The following is a 16,775-nucleotide window of genomic DNA, read 5'->3' on the forward strand; positions in this document are numbered from 1 at the left end:
TTTGACAAATAGGGTTGCCCGTTGAATAAAAAAATGATAGTGGGATTCTAAATCATAACTTCATCAAATTGGGAATTTAAAATCTTGGAGAGGAACAAGTTCCAAATATATATATACACACACACGTTTCTACTACTAATATAAATATGTAACACATTTATAATTTTGTTAATTTGATAAAAGCAATATTGGTTATTGTAAGAAATAAAAACAAAACACCAAAATCATATGGAAATGAAGTGGGTTTATCGAAAAGAAAGGGAAAACGAGCACAAGCACCTGGCACTGACTATGCTTTCCTGTTAAACCAAAAAATCAAGAAAAGCAGTCCGCGAAAGGACAATGTTGTTACAAATCAAAATACTGTTACATGTACCGGGCAACTGACTACAGGCTACAGCTGATCAATAAATTAGCAGTATAAAACAAAGAAAGAAACCCATGCTTTCAAGATAAAATAATAATGATATTAATAATAATAATAATAATAAATAATAATATACAGAGGAGAGGAAGGAGAAGAGAGGCTAACTATGTAACTAGAATCATTTCTTGGAACGTTTCTTGGGTCGCTTATCCTTGCCAGCACTAGCACTATTTTCCCTCCCACGCTTTGAACTTCCTGCATTTGTCTCCACTACCTTCTTTGGAGGTCTACCTACACTCCTCTTCGACTGAGAGTTGTTCTCAATGTTCTTATTCCTTTTATCCCCAGACGCTGATCCCCCTCCACCACTATGCCTTGATGCCCTTTCTTTCCCTTTATCCCCCTTTCCATTATTCACTATTTTCTTCTGCTCTTTCACACCAACACCACCTCCACCTCCCTTGCTGCTGCTACTACTTCCTCCTCCACCACCACCACCACCGCTACCACCCTTCACTGCTTCCACTGAAGTATTACGCTTTATCCGCTTCAAGAAATCTGCAGCAGCATTCCTCTTCTTGTCAGGCCCTCCTTCTGCTTTGCTCTTCTCTGGTTTAGGGGTTTCAGATGGCTTGTTACCGGAGGATCCTGCCTTAGGAGTGGAGTTAGAGGAAAGTTTCTTATTGTTGAGGTTCTTGTTGCTCCTTCTAAGGCTTCTCGCTCCAGTGACAGGCTTTTCCTTGGCCTTGGGAGGCTCCTCCTCGTCTGTATCAGAAGAAGAAGGTTTCATGGGAGGTTTTGAATCAGAGGATGGCCTTTCCTTCTTGTCATTGAAGACGGGTTGGTCAACCCCCTTTTGACCAAAAGTGGTCGAGGAAGGTTTCGCTGACATTGAACTGCGTTTGCGGCAAACCAATATAGGACCAGAGGCTTTGTTCTTGGAAAAGAGAGAATCTGGTTTGGCTAATGGTACGTTTGGAGGGAGTGAATCGTTCTTCCGGGGAATAGGGTCGGACTGTGCTTGGCCGTAGTTCTTCATCTCGGTGGTGACAAGGCGGTGCAGCTGCCGTGCCGCCTGTGACTCCGGAGAGTCATAGGGGAAGATCACGGTGGCATTGGTGAAAAGGAGGAGGAGATCGCGGAAGAATGCACTGGTGCACGAGGAATACTGACCTTTCTGGATTCTTAATTGTATGGTTTCCAGGTCCAGAGGCTGTTTCACTATATCTTTGTATCTGTCCGACTCCAGCTGCCACAAGAGACCACACCAAAATATGTTCACTATATTGTCATAATTGCACGAACCAACATCTGATATTCATTCATGGTTAAATTTTTAAGATGCGAACAGGAATTTATTTTATCCAGCAAAATCATTGGGTTTTTCGAGCACATGTACAAATACTCATTTTTTTTTATAGCACACGTGTACAAATAGTGTCCACTCATGGAAAAAACATATCCGAGTCTCTAAGTTCTAACGGTTTGGTCAGATCAAAACTTGAATTATTATAATATAGATAAAACATTTGATTAGTTGCAAATAATTTTTGGATGTATTTAACATTAAAAAGATCTTTAAAATAACCATGAGAGGGCGCACACATCTAAGACCGCGCTTTTGCTGTTTCAACGTGAAAGGACGAGCACAGGAAGAAAGAGGGAAAAGAGCACAAAAAGCTAGGGCCCATACGTATTTCCACTACCGTACACATTTTCCTTTTTATTATCAAATCCAAACATCAACAGCTTTGTGCCAATACGGTAACATTCCCGTCCCGTCCAATCCAATTCACATATTCGATTAGACAAAGAACATTAAACTGATTATAGTTATTTAATGAAATATTAATTATATCTAATTTCTTATATATGCATTCTAAATGGACAAATAAATATTATTAAAAAATTATTACTTTATCTGTCAACAAAATACTTAATAGTTAAAATAATTCCTTATTCATAAATATATAATAAAAGAAAATAGATTATTAGAAAAAAAAGGTAAACAGTGAGAAAAATGCAAAAAAATAACTTGTTTATATATATTTATATATAAGAAGAAAAAAATACGTTCACTGGGGAATATTTTGGAATAAACAAGTTTACTCTTAAAAACAGAAAGTATTCAAATTTAATATTCTGAGAAAACACAGTTGGATGACTATGACTCATGAACAAACACGTCACCGCCGCGAAGCATGGGCGCAAGAAAAGGGAACGAAAAAAGAAAAGTTTAATAATTAAAATAAGCTTGGTCTTGGTCAAGTGGTTTATTTTGGGTCGTAGTGAATAAGATATAGCCCAAAAAGCTCTTCTAGTAGTGGGCTTAGGCCGATTCGGTCTAAAAACAATTGTGAGCACGTTGCATGCAAACGCACTCAACACTGGGCTCACAAAACTGCATGTGCACTACTACTAAACCATAATATGGACTTTCTTTCCCCAAATTAGGGTAAAATAAAGCAATTTTCTCGTGGGAGAAAATTACGTAAATTGGCCTTAGTGATACTATTTTGGCCCTAGGATAATGAGATCTTAAAATAAACATATTCGAAATTAAAAAGCTTGCATGTTTCACATCAAGACACTTTACGCATCCCGTTAGCTTTAGATTTTATACTTACTATTTTCATAATAACTTGCGAGTGTACAAAAAATTTATAAAATTATTTATCCAAATAATGTAATTAATTTTACCTTCTGACATAGTTAATCAACGATATTGAAAATTGATCTCTTTCTTAAAATAAGTGCCATGAAACAATACGAACATGGTCATGTGTCATGCGCACCTACCATTTTTGGCGGTAAGAAGCCATCAAATCTCTAACTTCACTTTAGTCCTTATAACTACAAACTAGAAATAGAAATGGATCCTCCTTCATTTTTTCCCCTATAATAAAACTGATAATTTTTCACGTTCTTTCGATTTTTATTATCGATTCGCTCTTTTATTCACAAACTCCGTGCCCATAAAAAACCAATCTGTTTCAACAGTGGTCCCCTTTCGTTGGACAGTCACGATTTTAAGAACGTATCCGCTTCTTGCTTGCAATTAAATTTTGCAATCTGTTATTTTTTTAAATAACTCGTTTAATTTCTTTTTTTTAATTATTATTTTAAGCATAAGAAAATTGTATAGGTATATTTTTCAACGTGCATGCATGTTTTTTAAAAAGTAATTTGCTTTAATAATAGAATAAGAGATTATCATTATTATTTTTTAAAATTTGAAAAGAGGGTGAAATACCGGTTTTATCCACGCGAAAGGAGTAGATGGAATACCTGGCTTTCAAGACGGCGCTCGAAGAATGAGCTGTGCTCGTGCCCCTTGATCAACTCCAAAACCCCAACCAACGGTTCTGATTTAACCATCGCCACCTCGTCGTTCTCCGGCGGTGTGGAGGTCCCACCTCCACGACCGTCGCTGCCGGAAACCTCTTTTCTCCGCCGCGTCTTCCTCTTCCTCGTCAAGCTGGCTGAGCTCTGCACCTCGCTGCTCTCCCTCGTCCCTCCCTCTCCAGAGTGAGCCACCGAGTCGTGCAACTCAGACGAGTCATCGTCCTGCTCCACCTTCCTCTCGTCACTCGGAGGCACCGACTCACACGTTGGCACCTTCGCTAACGCATCGTAGCTTCCGTTATTAGACTCCTCCCCAACCGGCTTTCCCTTCCTCGCAACCGGGTCCGGTTCTTTCGAACCGGTCTGAACCGGATCCGGTTCGACTTTTAACTTTGCTTCACCTTCCCCGGTTTTATCAAACCTCGAACCGGTTGAGTTAGACTCGTTAACTGACTGATTCTCCCGGTCCGATTCGTCGCCCGTTGTTGGCAACATCTTCCCAGCGTTCGCGGTTCTCTCCGGTTCGGAATTCGCCGGTCCAGCCTCCTCAACTTCTCCGCCGGTTTTGTCGTTTTCCGCCCGCGCTTCGCCGGAAACCGCCAGATCTGGTTTCTTGTCGTCTTTACAGTCATTCTCTTTCGTTTTCTCCTCCTCCAGCCTCTTCACCTCCAACTGCAGCGACCTTGATATATAAAAAAAACGAACCAGAAAAAAGAAATTAAAGAAAAAGGTAAATTAGATCTAAAACCTAAAAAGAATAAAATATTATCAGGAGAATTTAGGAGATTTACAGAATGGAAACGTCGCTCCGCTGGACGTCGCGGCGGAGCTCGGCGACTCGGAGTTTCCGCAATTCGTCTAACCACGGGACGTGATCGGAGTTGTCGCCGTCGGCGGCGCCGTTCTGTTGCGGCGGCGTAACGCCGTCGTTGCATTGGTCGGCGAATCGGCGGCTGAGATCGTGAAATTTCTGCTCGCAGTGGCGCGCCGTGGCGAGGAGGCGCGTGGCGCGCGACTGAACCTCCATGGCGACGGTGTCCCAGTCCTTGGAGCCATGGCGGTTGACGGCAAACGCTAGCAACAACTCCTCCCACGTGCCCCAGGCCTGGCTATGGTGGTGGTTCTTGTCTCTGTCAGGTTCTGGCTCTGCCTTGTGGTTTTGGTGGTTTTCCATACGCTACGAGGAAGATGAAAGAAAAAGAAAAATATGTTCTGGTTTAACCATAAACTGGTTCTTTCCAACACCCGCCTCCTCTTCTCACACCTCTTCAAATCCAATCCCTTAATTATTATTTTTTAAATAATATTTATATTGAAAAACTAAATTAACTTTAATTAAATAAAAATTAAAACCTAGCATTAGGGTTTTTTCTTGCTTTTTCTTTGGTTTAAGGCTCCTAACAAACCTCTCTTATTCGCTCCTGCGCGATGAGTCTCTGGATTTTGGTTGACAAAATTCTTCCATGTTCATCATCTCATAGCTTGGGGCTGGGGTTTTGGGCGTGGTGCTGTTGCGTTTTGTGTTTGTGTGTGTGAATGTTCGAGATTGTGAATCGTAACGTACCAAACCAACACTGTGCACTAACGTCTTCGCTCCACGGGCCTTACTTATCCTCAACATTACTTCAATGAAGCACTCAATATTGAGTTGTGAGAGACTTTTGCTTTCTACTTGCGACACTGACCCTTCAAATTGAATCGCCAATTTCCCCCACTCCTTCTCCTTCAAATTGGACTCTTTACCCGTTTTCTACTGCTTAGTGGCCCAATCTCACGTACTTGGACCAAAGCGTGTAAAGCCCAATTGTAATTTAAGTTCTATCATTCTCTGTTCCAATAACTTCAAAAAAATAAATTGTTCATGGCAGAGAGAGAAGAAAACATTTACAAGTGGATGAATTTTCTTTGGCAATTTCTCCCTCTACCATATCAATTCCAGCATGCACTCAATCAGTTCTAGATAATGATAAAAATACCCCTTTTAAATAATGAAAATAACTTTACACAAAATTGTGAAAAAATATTTTTGAAAAATTTATCCGAAATATTTTGGATTTTAATTTTTGGAACATATTTTTGAATTCTGAAATTTTTTTATCAAGAATGTATTTTTAGTTTTGTGTTCAGAATTTTTTTCCAGTATGTATTTTTTTATTTCTCAATTATAATTATTATTTTGAATTTTTTAATTTGAAATAAAGGTAGTTTTGGAAATTTAAAAAATTGATATGGTAGAGGAAGAATTTGCCATTTTCTTTTATGTGTGGTTATTGTTTTGAAAACAAAAGTGTCTTATTAATATTAAATTCATTATAATTTATTGCCATTAATGTTGCCCAGCTCATAAAGTGTGTATGTTCTTATTATTATTATTGATAAAGTGTGCGTGTATATATATAATATAATATTATTTATTATTTTTTTCAATAATTAATATGCTTACTTTATGTTTAAATTAAGTTGATTACTTCAACAAGTGTTTAGAGTTTTCATTTAATTCCTATTTTTTAATTTTGTCATGAAATTAATAGAAATTTTAGGACGTTGATTAAGAAACAAATGTAAATAGGTTCAATTAAAATCATGGCAATATTTTTTTTAAAATAGTAATTTGTAGTATTAAATAGAATGTATTAACATTTCTTTAATCGAAACCATTAAAACCCTAATTGTCAATTTGTTAGCTCACTTTAGTGTCAGAAATTATTATATCACCGTGCTCTTACTTCTTAAAAAAAAAAAAGAGAAATTACTATGTATTCCTTTTGAGTATAAATACATGAGTGAAACTTAACATTTTTTGTAATTTTATGATAAAAATCCTTAAAAACTAAAGAAAAAACAAGTTTCAATAAAAAAAAAATGTAGGATCAATCAATTCCTTTTATTAAAAATGACTCGGTTGAAAAAAACAATAATTATAAATTTAAAGTAATAAAAATGTGAATATAAACGCATTACATAAATCATCAAAAAAAAGTAAAAAAAATAAAATTGGGAAGTGAAATAAGAGAAGAATAAATCAAATGCAAAGGAGTAAAATCAGTTAAATGTGAAATAAAGGAGAATAATTTAAAGAATAAAAGAAATGCATAAAAAGAAGTGGTATAACATATACACTGATTGCATTTTCATTAGCCATTAATTTAGGTGTAAAAAAAAGTTTATATTATTTACATATTTGTTTTCCATGTCAACCTTGAGAGACTCTTACTAACCTTAACATGTACATTACTCAAATTTTCTTATAAGTGTGTGTCATTCTATTTCTAAATACTCAAAACTTTATATCAATAGTGTTTATTTGATTTATCAACTACTCCATTAATAATGTGGGATTTTGTTAGAATACCTAAAAAAAATTAATTCTGTCAATTTTATCAAAAATACTTCATATAATTTCCTTTATTCATAATTACCCTTTTCAGATAAATAATTAAAATGAAAAATATTAAAATAATAAATAAAACAAAATTAATTGATTTAAATTTCAATAATTGTAAAGTAATTTATTTTAATATATTATTACTTTAAAAAAATATTTTTATTTCTTAAATTGTACAATAATTTAATTTTAATTTAAAATTTAATTCATATCTTTAAAAAATATTTTTTTACATTAAATTGTTTTAAAAATCTATTTTATTAATTATTTTCTAAATATATTAATTTGACTAATAAATAAACAAACGTGAGAGTGATAACATGATATTTGTTTTGAGTCATCAGTATTTAAGTGCGTCAGCGAAAACTAAATACTTCACAAAACATATTAAGATGGAACATTTAGTCATGATCTCAATAACCAAAGTTAAATAGTTCATTTAGAAGAATATTGTAGGTCCATTTAGTGTGTCCCGAACATTAATTTTAGACAATGAAAAATTAGTTTGCTAGGGACCAAGTTCAAGAAATGTATTAGTCACTTAGAATAAGAAAATCTTCACTTTGGTAAAGCACCCTTAAATTCACGAGTAGCACAGGCAAAGTCATTTTGTGTAGTTTGAAGTGGAGACTAAATGAATCTAAAACTTAATGGACTGACATAATACTTGTGTTATGGTCCTACCCATTACCCCTTAATCATCCAGAGGCGAAATTCTCTTTTGTTCGATATATGACATCAATGCAATTCTTTCCAATGAAATATTAGAACCATTGTATTGAGCACAAATGATTCCAATTTATGTAAATACATACTTAATTAAGTTTGTTACCAACCTTGAGTACAAATTCAAGTTACAAAAAAAAGCTCAAAACTTAAATACATCGTGCAAGTGGTACTATAACATTTTAGGGTTTTTAATCTTCACTTTGGTAAAACACCCTTAAATTAATGGGCGGATATAGGTAATTAATAAAGTCATTTGTGCGGTTTGAAGTGGAAACTAAATGAATCTAAAACTTAGTGGACCAACGCAATATCTCATGTATTATGGTCATACCCACTACCCTTCAGACATCCACACATGAGATCCCCTTTTGTTTGGTATATGATGTTAGGATTATAGGCTTTGATGTCTCCAAATCCAAGTGGATTACTTGAAGACTTTGTTTTTGGTTGTGTGTATGTGTCTTATGTAGTTTGAATTTGTTAATTTACTCAAAGTTATGATCCAAGGTTGTTTGATTCAACTTCTTTTGAAAAAGAAACGTTTTCTAAACAAAGTGGAAAATCAACATGCTGAAATTTCGATTCAACTGGTTGTTTTACACTTAGATTATTTTGAAAAGGATTTGAAAAAACTTGAAATTGGTTGACTTTGTTGTTAAGCCAATTCAACTGATTATTTCATGTTTTCAATCGGTTCATTTTTTTAAAATCTTAACAAAATTTTGTTAAGTTGATTTGATCTAATTTAATTGATTTAAAACTGTGTTGGCTCTTACAGTAAATGCTTTTAACAACTGTTTGGAGTATAAATAAGTGGTTATATGCTCTTGGTTGTTATTGATTCAAGATAACACTTTCAAAATAGTTTTTCCAAGATTGCTTCAAGCTTTGGATCTTTTTTCTAAGAGTGGAATATGATTGCATTGTATTCTTTTTACTTCAATCTGAGATTGTACCCAGGTGTACTCATTTCTTTCTCTCTTGACTACTGTATTTCTGTAAAGACTGGTGTTGTGCAGATTCAGAGGTTGTTATGAAATCTGTGGTGTTTTGCCAAAGGTGGTGTCTGTTCTTGAAGGGTTCAAGATCACCTCTTTGGTGTGTGTTGGGTGATCAAGGTGTTTGATTGCTTAGTGAATTCTCATAAGTTTTTGAGGACTGGATGTAGCTCTTGGTAAAGAGTGAACTAGTATAAACTCTTTGTGTTGATCTTTCTATCCCTACTCTCTTTTAAATCTGTTTTTGCTTTGTTTTTAACATTGCTGATAAAAACAACTGATTCTTTCGCAAAAACAACCGATTGATTTTATGGAATCACATTAAAAACAGATTTGAACTTGGCTGAATTAATTTCTACTTCATTGATTCCTCATTGGCTTTCAATCTACCTTCAACATTTGCGAAAATCTTTCATAAACAATTCACACCCCCTTTTGTTTAAGGCCTGTGATTCTAACATATGACACCAATGTAGTGCTTCCAGTTGAAATATCATAAAGATCGTACTGATCACAAATGTTTTCAATTGATATAAATATATATACTTAATTAATTAAGTTTGATACCAACCCACAAGTCACACTTTTGGCTTAACCAAATTCTTTCACAAGTCACTAATGGCTTAACCCAAGTATTCTTTCTACCAGTCCTGGCTCAAGGCGAGTATTCCCTCAACAAGAAGTCATTCCTGGTTTGAGATAAAAAAAAAACAAAATGTCTTTATGATAAAGATCACATTTTGTGTTCACTAGAGATGGTAATATCTTTTGATGCATATAAAGTTTAGACTTTCTCTAGTGAATACAAACAATGTTCTTATAAATCTTTTTAAGAGAAGAGTTTCAACACAATACAACATAGTATCTCACTTCCTTCTTCTTGAGTTGCTTTATATAAGCTCAAAGAAAGTAGTTGTTGTAAATTTGTTTTTTCCCATTAAGCAACTTTAGCTTTTCTATATGTTCTTTCTTTTATTTGATGAGCTTGAACATTGATGATGCATTAAATGCATTTCGTGCAGCATTAAATGTCATTCTATTTTTTTACGTAATCTCCCAAAAGTTGGATATACTTATCTATTTTTGGGAAGTGTGTCTTTGCTTGACTTTGTCTAAAGTGCATAGTCATGCGAAGCAGATAGTCTTATAGTTGTCAATCATTTGATGTGATTTATGATTTCAAACAAATCTCCTTGGCAGACAGGAGTAATGAACAGTACTTAAAACATTGAATAACCATATATGTTCAAAAGGTACAAGGTTAGCTTATGTGTCTATCATCCCTACACCATTTTTTATTTTAGGCAACACTATGTCTCATGTATATAATCCTTGCTTAAACATAGAAAAGGAAATAGTTTCACCAATGTGGTTTAAGAACTACCAAAGACCACGTTTATAAAACCATTGATTATATATAGCACATCTTTTATTTGTTGCATTTATAATGTGTGGGGTAAATAATGAAATTGTAGCCTAAAAATGGTCTAAGCCATATAAATGTGGCCTAAAAGTGAAAAAGGTAACACTTTTACAAATGTGACTTATGAATCACTATAGAACATATTTTTTCGAGTTATATTTGGATATTTTAAACCTTATTTAATTAAAATTATCTTTAATATAGACAACAATTATTAAAACACGATTACTTTAGCCCATATTTTTAAAATTTTACATATTTTCAACCACAATTAATTAATTCATTAATAAAATAAAAAGTTCTACCTTTGAATTCCAAATATACAATACGTTTTGTTTTGTTTTCCCTTCTCCAAAATATTCCCAAATCTAAATCACATGCTTCCACTGATTTACAAATTAAAATCCAAATCAAACCATATTCCTAAAATTGAAATTGAAATTATTAATATTATTATTAATATTCTTAATAATAATATTATTAGTAACCATATCCATAATAATATTATTACTACTAATAATAATAATCGTACTATCACAACAAGTTTCTCTCTACAGTACTTATAGATTTTATGTTTGCATATGAGAACCGAGTTCGATTTCATCTAATAGCATATTGTTAATAATAGTAATAATAACATTTATAACTATATATAAAAAGAATTCTCCTCGTAACCGCTTTTTTGGTGTACACATTTACTTTTCCATTTTATCCTTATACCAATGTTTTATTTTATTATTTTAGAAATATATAATAAGAGGCTTTTTGTCATTTTATTGTTATCTTGGATATTCCCATAATTTCCTTTTGTGATATTTACTTTTATTTTTCTAATTCTATCCTCTAAAATCCAAATGTAACTTCCTTAAATTTATTTACATATTTTTGTTTTGTTCTCCGGCTTCTTAGATACAAATATGTACAAGTCATTAATCGAAATAGTTAAAGAAGACATAGAGGAGAAAACATAAAGAAGAAGATGAAAACAAGAGGGGTTTATTTATTTATTTTTTCTCTTTTGCTCTTTTATGTAGAGGAAAGTGATGGTTACTAGCTAGTGATGCAATGATTGATATATTTACTTGGATGTAACATTAATAATGACACTAATAGTTATTAAAATAAAATAAATAAAAATATCAAGTTGTGCGTGTTTAAACTTAAGGTACCTACATCTCGAAACATCAAAATATAAAATATTAATGAATAAAGACAACATTTAACCTTATTTTTATTACGTCAAAAGTAATTGATTGATTTTGAAAGCTTTTATAAATATTTATTTTAAAATAATGTTATATTTTTTTACTTAAGGTAACTAGTATTGAGTATTGAACAATTATTTATTTGATTTTATTAAAAAAATAACTGAATTAAATGTTGATTTAAAAAAAATATGTTTCTTTCTATCTCATCTATAATTCTTTTATTACTTTAAATAATTGTTCCAACCTCAAGTCGTTGGGCAGCATCGCTAGGGTCAATCACCACATTCAAGGTATTGTCCGCTTTGGAGGGCGGTGCTCCGTCACGGTTTTGTCCTTAAAAGGCGCCTCGAAGGGTGAAGGGAGGATGGAGTATATAAACTGCCCTTGGCCTCGATTCCTGAGCGATGTGGGACTGTATTGGCATACGGGAACAAACCCTCCAGTCGAGGTCTAAGGGGAGTGGATCCCCCTAGTTGAGGGGCGAAGGAGCCTCTTCGGCCCCACGGTGGGCGCCATTGTCAGTTACTATTGTGTGTGGGACACCGAATCGGCAGACTATGCTCCTCCATACGAAGTTTTGTACATTCTTCGCCGAGATGGAGGCGAGGGGCTCGGCCTCGATCCATTTTGTGAAGTAGTCGACTCCCACCAAGAGGAATTTTGTCTGCCCCTTCCCTGGGGAGAATGGACCGATAATGTCCATCCCCCACATGGCGAACGGCCACGGGGAGATGATGTTGTGCAGTTCTTCCGGCCTGGTGTGGTGGAGGGGGCCGAACTCTTGGCACTTGACGCATTTCTTCATGTATTCGGCACAGTCGCCCTGTATGGTCGGCCAGTAGTAGCCGTCTCTCAAGACCTTGGCGGCCATCGTCCTCGCCCCGACGTGATTTCCGCAGATTCCCTCATGGATCTCGGTCAGAATGTACTCGGCCCTTTTATTGGTGATGCACTTTAGCAAGGGGGTCAAGTAGCCTCTCCGGTACAAATCTTCGTTGATCATGGTGTACCGGGTGCATTGTTGCTTCATCGCCTTCTCTTGGTCGGCCTTGCATGTGCCGTCCGTTAGGTATCGGATGACGGGTGTCATCCAGTTGTCAGCCTCGGCCTCTTCCTCTTCTACGGCCAGACACTCGGCTTCGGCCTCCGTCACACTAGGGTGTCTCAGCCATATTTGTATGACTGATCTCTGATGGCTCTTCTTTTTTGTGACCGAGAGCTTTGATAGGATGTCGGCCCTTTTGTTGTCCTCCCTTGGTATGTGTTGCAAGGGTGCTTTGCTGAAGCGGGCGAGGCTGTTTTTGGCCGCGTGGTAGTACCGCTGCAGCAGAGGCTCTTTAACCTCGAAATCTCCATTGACTTGGCCGACCATCACTTGGGAGTCGCTTTTGCATGTGACCTCGCGCGCTCCCATGTCGTGGGCTAGGTTCAGCCTGGCCAGCAAGGCCTCATACTCGGCCTGGTTGCTGGTCGCCCGAAATCCGAATTGGAGGGCTTGTTCCAAGAAGAGGTCGCCCGGCCCCTCCAGGACGACTCCCGCTCCACAGGCTGTTTTATTTGAGGAGCCGTCCACATAGAGAGTCCACCCGCCCGAGAGGGTCGGTAGCGGTGTCAGCTCGGCTGAGAAGTCGGCCAGGCATTGAGACTTGATGGCGCCCCTCGGCTCATAGTGTATGTCGAACTCGGAGAGTTCGACCGACCATCCTATCATCCTCCCTGCGAGGTTCGGTTTAGATAAAATTTTAAAAATAGGGTAGTCGGTTCTTACAGTTATGGAGTGATTTTGGAAGTAGGGGCGCATCCGCCTTGCCGTGAGGACGAGTGCGAGAGCCACCTTCTCAATCATCTGATATCGGGTTTCGGCCGAGTGGAGGGTTCGGCTGACAAAGTATATGGGTCGCTCCTCGCCCTCGGCTTCCTGCACTAGGGCAGCGCTGACTGCTTCTTCCGAGACTGCTAGATATACCAGGATTGGGATGTCGGGCCTCGGCTTCTGGATGACGGCCGGGGATGTGAGGAACTCCTTGAATTGTTTGAAGATTTCCTCACATTGGTCGTCCCAGATGAATTTTTTGCCCTTTCGGAGCAACTGAACGATCGGCCTCGTCCTCTCGGCCAGGCGGGGGACAAACCGAGAGAGGGCGGTCAGCCGCCCAATGAGTTGTTGTACCTCCTTCACGGTGTTCGGACTTCTCATGTTGAGTATGGTCTGGCATTTGTCGGGGTTGGCCTCTATCCCTCGGTGGGTGAGCATGAAGCCCAGGAAATTTCCTCCTTCCACCCCGAAAGTACATTTCTCGGGGTTGAGCTTCATGTTGACTCCTCTTAGAGCCCTGAAGACCTCGTCCAGGTCTTTCAGATGTTGCTCGAACGAGTCGGACTTCACGACTATGTCATCCACGTAGACTTCTACCGCCCGGCCTATCAGACCCTTGAAAACTTTGTCCATGAGACGCTGGTAGGTCGCCCCTATGTTCTTGAGGCCGAACGGCATGACCTCGTAGTAGTAGTTGGCGTCAGCCGTCATGAAGGCCGTCTTCTCCTTGTCCCTCGGGTGCATGCTTATCTTATCGTAGCCAGAGTAAGCGTCCAGGAAGCTCATAATTTTGTGGTCGGCCGCCCCATCCACCAGGCGGTCAATGTTCGGGAGGGGGTAGGTGTCCTTCGGACATGCGCCGTTGATGTTTCTGTAGTCGACGCACATCCTCCAGTTGCCGTTAGGCTTGGTGACCATGACGACGTTGGCTGGCCATGTCGTGTATCGGGTCTCCCTTATGAAACCGGCCGACAGGAGTTTGCTGGCTTCCTCCTTCGCCGCGAGTCGCTTTTCGTTGCCCAAGTTCCTCTTTTTTTGGGAGATCGGGCGGGCTTCCTTGAATATTGACAACCGATGGGTGATGACATCGGGGCTCACACCTGGCATATCGGCCGGCGTCCAAGCGAACATGTCGATATTCTTTTTTAGCGCGGCATGCATGATCTCGGCCTCGGCCGCTGCCAAGGCTGTTCCTACAGCCGTGCTGTGTTCTTCGTCGAGGAGGGGGACTCTCCTTAGCTCTTCTCTCGCCTCCAGTCTGTCTTCGGTCGCCCGGGGGTCGAGGTCTACCAACGCCACGGTTGGCTTGATTTCCCTTGGTCGGTCCTTCCTGGGAGAGCGGTCTTTTCGGGAAGACTTCCTTGCTCTGAGGGGAGAGGTGTCGGCCCTTAAAGGTTCCACCCGGAGGCTCTCGGCGTAGCACTCTCGTGCTTCTTTTTGGTCCACGTGGACCGTGAGAATGTCCCCTGTTTTTTAAGGGAACTTCATTGCGAGGTGAGGGGTTGATACTATGGCCATCAGCCGGTTGATGGATGGTCGGCCGAGGAGGATGTTGTAGGAGGTGTTGGCGTCGATGACCAGGTACCGGATTTTGATGGTCCTGGTGTTCTTCCCCTCTCCGAAGGTGGTGTACAAGTCGATATACCCCTTGGTACCCACCCTTTCGCCCGAGAATCCTACCACGTGGTCGTCGTATGGCATCATCTCGGCCTCGGTCATTCTCATGGCCTTGAAAGTTTTCCAGTAGTGGATATCTACCGAACTTCCTTGGTCCACGAGGGTCTTCCTTATGGTGAATCGATCTATGTCGACCGCTATCACCATCGGGTCGTCCTGCTGGCGGTAGTCTACGCCTTTAAAGTCTTCGACCGTGAAAGTGATGGGTGGCATCCTTGGTCGGAACGCCACGGCGTTTACCTGGTGTACCGCCCGGAGGTGCTTCTTCCGGGCGTTGTTTGTGCTTCCTCCCCCTGCGAAACCGTCGGCTATAGTGTTGATAACCTCTCGGTTACCTCTCCTATCGCCCTCCCTGGGGGGATCATCTCTTCGAGGGGGATCGACCCTTGTGGGTTGCCGGTCGTCTCTGTTATTTTGGTTTTCTCGGCCGCGCTGGAGTGACCTCGTCCGCCTGGGTGGATTCGCCCGGCCGGGTGGGTCTCGACCATTCCTGACGAAACGGCGGAGATGCCCAGCCTGGATAAGTTCCTCGATCTTATCCTTAAGGGCCTGACACTCGTCGGTCGAGTGTCTGGTGTTTTGGTGGTACCGACACTGCTTCCTCCGGTCGGCATTATTTGGGCTGGCCACCTTCCTTGGGGGAGGGATCAACTCGGCGTTGAGGGCCTCGTCCAAGATCCTCCCTCTTTCAGCCGTCAACGGCGTGTATATCGAGAATCGAATTGGTCGGTCTCGATTCTCCCGTCGCTGGTCAGTTCACTGTTTCGGCCGCGCCTGGCGGTCCTTTTCTTCCTTCCTCTCTCCGCCGGCCTCGGCACGGGCCTGGTTGCGGAACTCTCTTAGTTCCTCCAGCTGCATGTACTTAGCGGCTCTCTTTCTCAGCTCGTCCAGGCTGTCGGCCGGCTGCATGCATAGGTTGTCGGCAAAGGGCCCCGGGCGCAGGGCTGTCAGCATGTGGTGCATGGCGACATCCGGACTCAGATTTCGGATGCTCATCACCACTTTACTGAACCTATCCACGAAGGCTCTCAGGGACTCTCCCTTCTCCTGGCGGATGCCTACCAGGGCGATTGAGGTCAGATGGTGCGGCCGGCTGGTTGCGAACTGTGTTTCGAACTTTGCGACGAGCGTGGCAAAGCTGTCGATGGAGTTGGGTGAGAGCTTGGTGAACCAACTAAGGGCTGCACCCTTCAGGGATGTGGGGAACACTCGGCACAAGACGGCGTCGTCCGAGGTGTAGAGACTCATATGGGTGGTGTAGGCGTCCGTATGCTCGTCCGGGTCGGTCGACCCGTCGTATCGGTCTCAGTTGAAGCCCTTCCACTTCTCAGGAAGTGGGACTTCGATGATGTTGTTTGTAAAGGGGTGACGGTGGTTCGGGTCGGCCGTCAGGGTCGTCCGGGTGGATCTGATTAGGCACGACTCGTCGCCCATTTCAGTCTCGCGGGGAGGGGGTCGGCCTCTCGTCCCCTCGGCCACATCCGGGTTGGGGGGAGAGGTGTAGGACTTGCCGACCACGTTCGTCGGTATGACAGAGGGTCCTCCCTCCCCCAGCTTCTTTCTCATATCTTCGTTCTCCCTGCGGAGAACTTGCAGCTCTTGCTCATTTTTCTGAGCGGCCTCCTCGGCCATCTCCCTCTGGAGAGACAACAGCAGCATTGTTTGGTCGGCTTCAGTCATTCTTTCCATGCTTCTTGTTGAAACCATCTACTTTTTTCCTTCAGCTAGTTTCCCTCGGCCCCACGGTGGGCGCCAATTGTTCCTGCTAGGGAGATGGGACCTAGAGAACTGTTGAAGTCTTCTTCTTCTTCCTTCGGTCGGGCAGAT

The 16,775-nt window shown here is 40.2% G+C and overlaps 2 protein-coding genes across 3 annotated transcripts; both read right to left on the bottom strand.

Annotated features, from left to right (window-relative positions):
* Nucleotides 1-280: 280 nt before the first annotated feature.
* Nucleotides 281-5,426, bottom strand: LOC137834901 (uncharacterized). 2 transcript variants are annotated; one of them, XM_068643130.1, is made up of 4 exons: nt 5,119-5,426; nt 4,504-4,978; nt 3,656-4,394; nt 281-1,616 (listed from the first exon to the last, which is right to left on the bottom strand). In XM_068643130.1, exons 2-4 carry the CDS (start codon nt 4,884-4,886, stop codon nt 546-548), a joined length of 2,193 nt encoding a protein of 730 aa, XP_068499231.1. In that variant the 5' UTR covers nt 4,887-4,978; nt 5,119-5,426; the 3' UTR covers nt 281-545. The 2 variants fall into 2 exon arrangements, with proteins under 2 accessions (XP_068499231.1, XP_068499230.1); XM_068643129.1 differs by having other exon boundaries at nt 4,504-5,426.
* A 10,278-nt stretch (nt 5,427-15,704) lies between these two features.
* LOC137836148 (uncharacterized) lies at nt 15,705-16,196 on the bottom strand. Its single transcript, XM_068645003.1, has one exon. The coding sequence runs from the start codon at nt 16,194-16,196 to the stop codon at nt 15,705-15,707; it is 492 nt and encodes a 163-aa protein (XP_068501104.1).
* Between the last annotated feature and the right edge of the window lie 579 nt (nt 16,197-16,775).

Source organism: Phaseolus vulgaris, chromosome 5 (assembly GCF_000499845.2).
Source record: "Phaseolus vulgaris cultivar G19833 chromosome 5, P. vulgaris v2.0, whole genome shotgun sequence".
Lineage (NCBI taxonomy): Eukaryota > Viridiplantae > Streptophyta > Magnoliopsida > Fabales > Fabaceae > Phaseolus > Phaseolus vulgaris.

What these genes read in the sequence shown, in the direction of transcription:
- LOC137834901 (XM_068643130.1), bottom strand. Translation starts at nt 4,886, where the DNA reads ATGGAAAACCACCAAAACCACAAGGCAGAGCCAGAACCTGACAGAGAC. An exon ending in CGGAGCGACGTTTCCATTCT is followed by an intron (nt 4,395 to 4,503) that starts GTAAATCTCCTA and finishes TTATATATCAAG; the next exon opens with GTCGCTGCAGTTGGAGGTGA. An exon ending in AGCGCCGTCTTGAAAGCCAG is followed by an intron (nt 1,617 to 3,655) that starts GTATTCCATCTA and finishes CTCTTGTGGCAG; the next exon opens with CTGGAGTCGGACAGATACAA.
- LOC137836148 (XM_068645003.1), bottom strand. Translation starts at nt 16,196, where the DNA reads ATGAGTCTCTACACCTCGGACGACGCCGTCTTGTGCCGAGTGTTCCCC.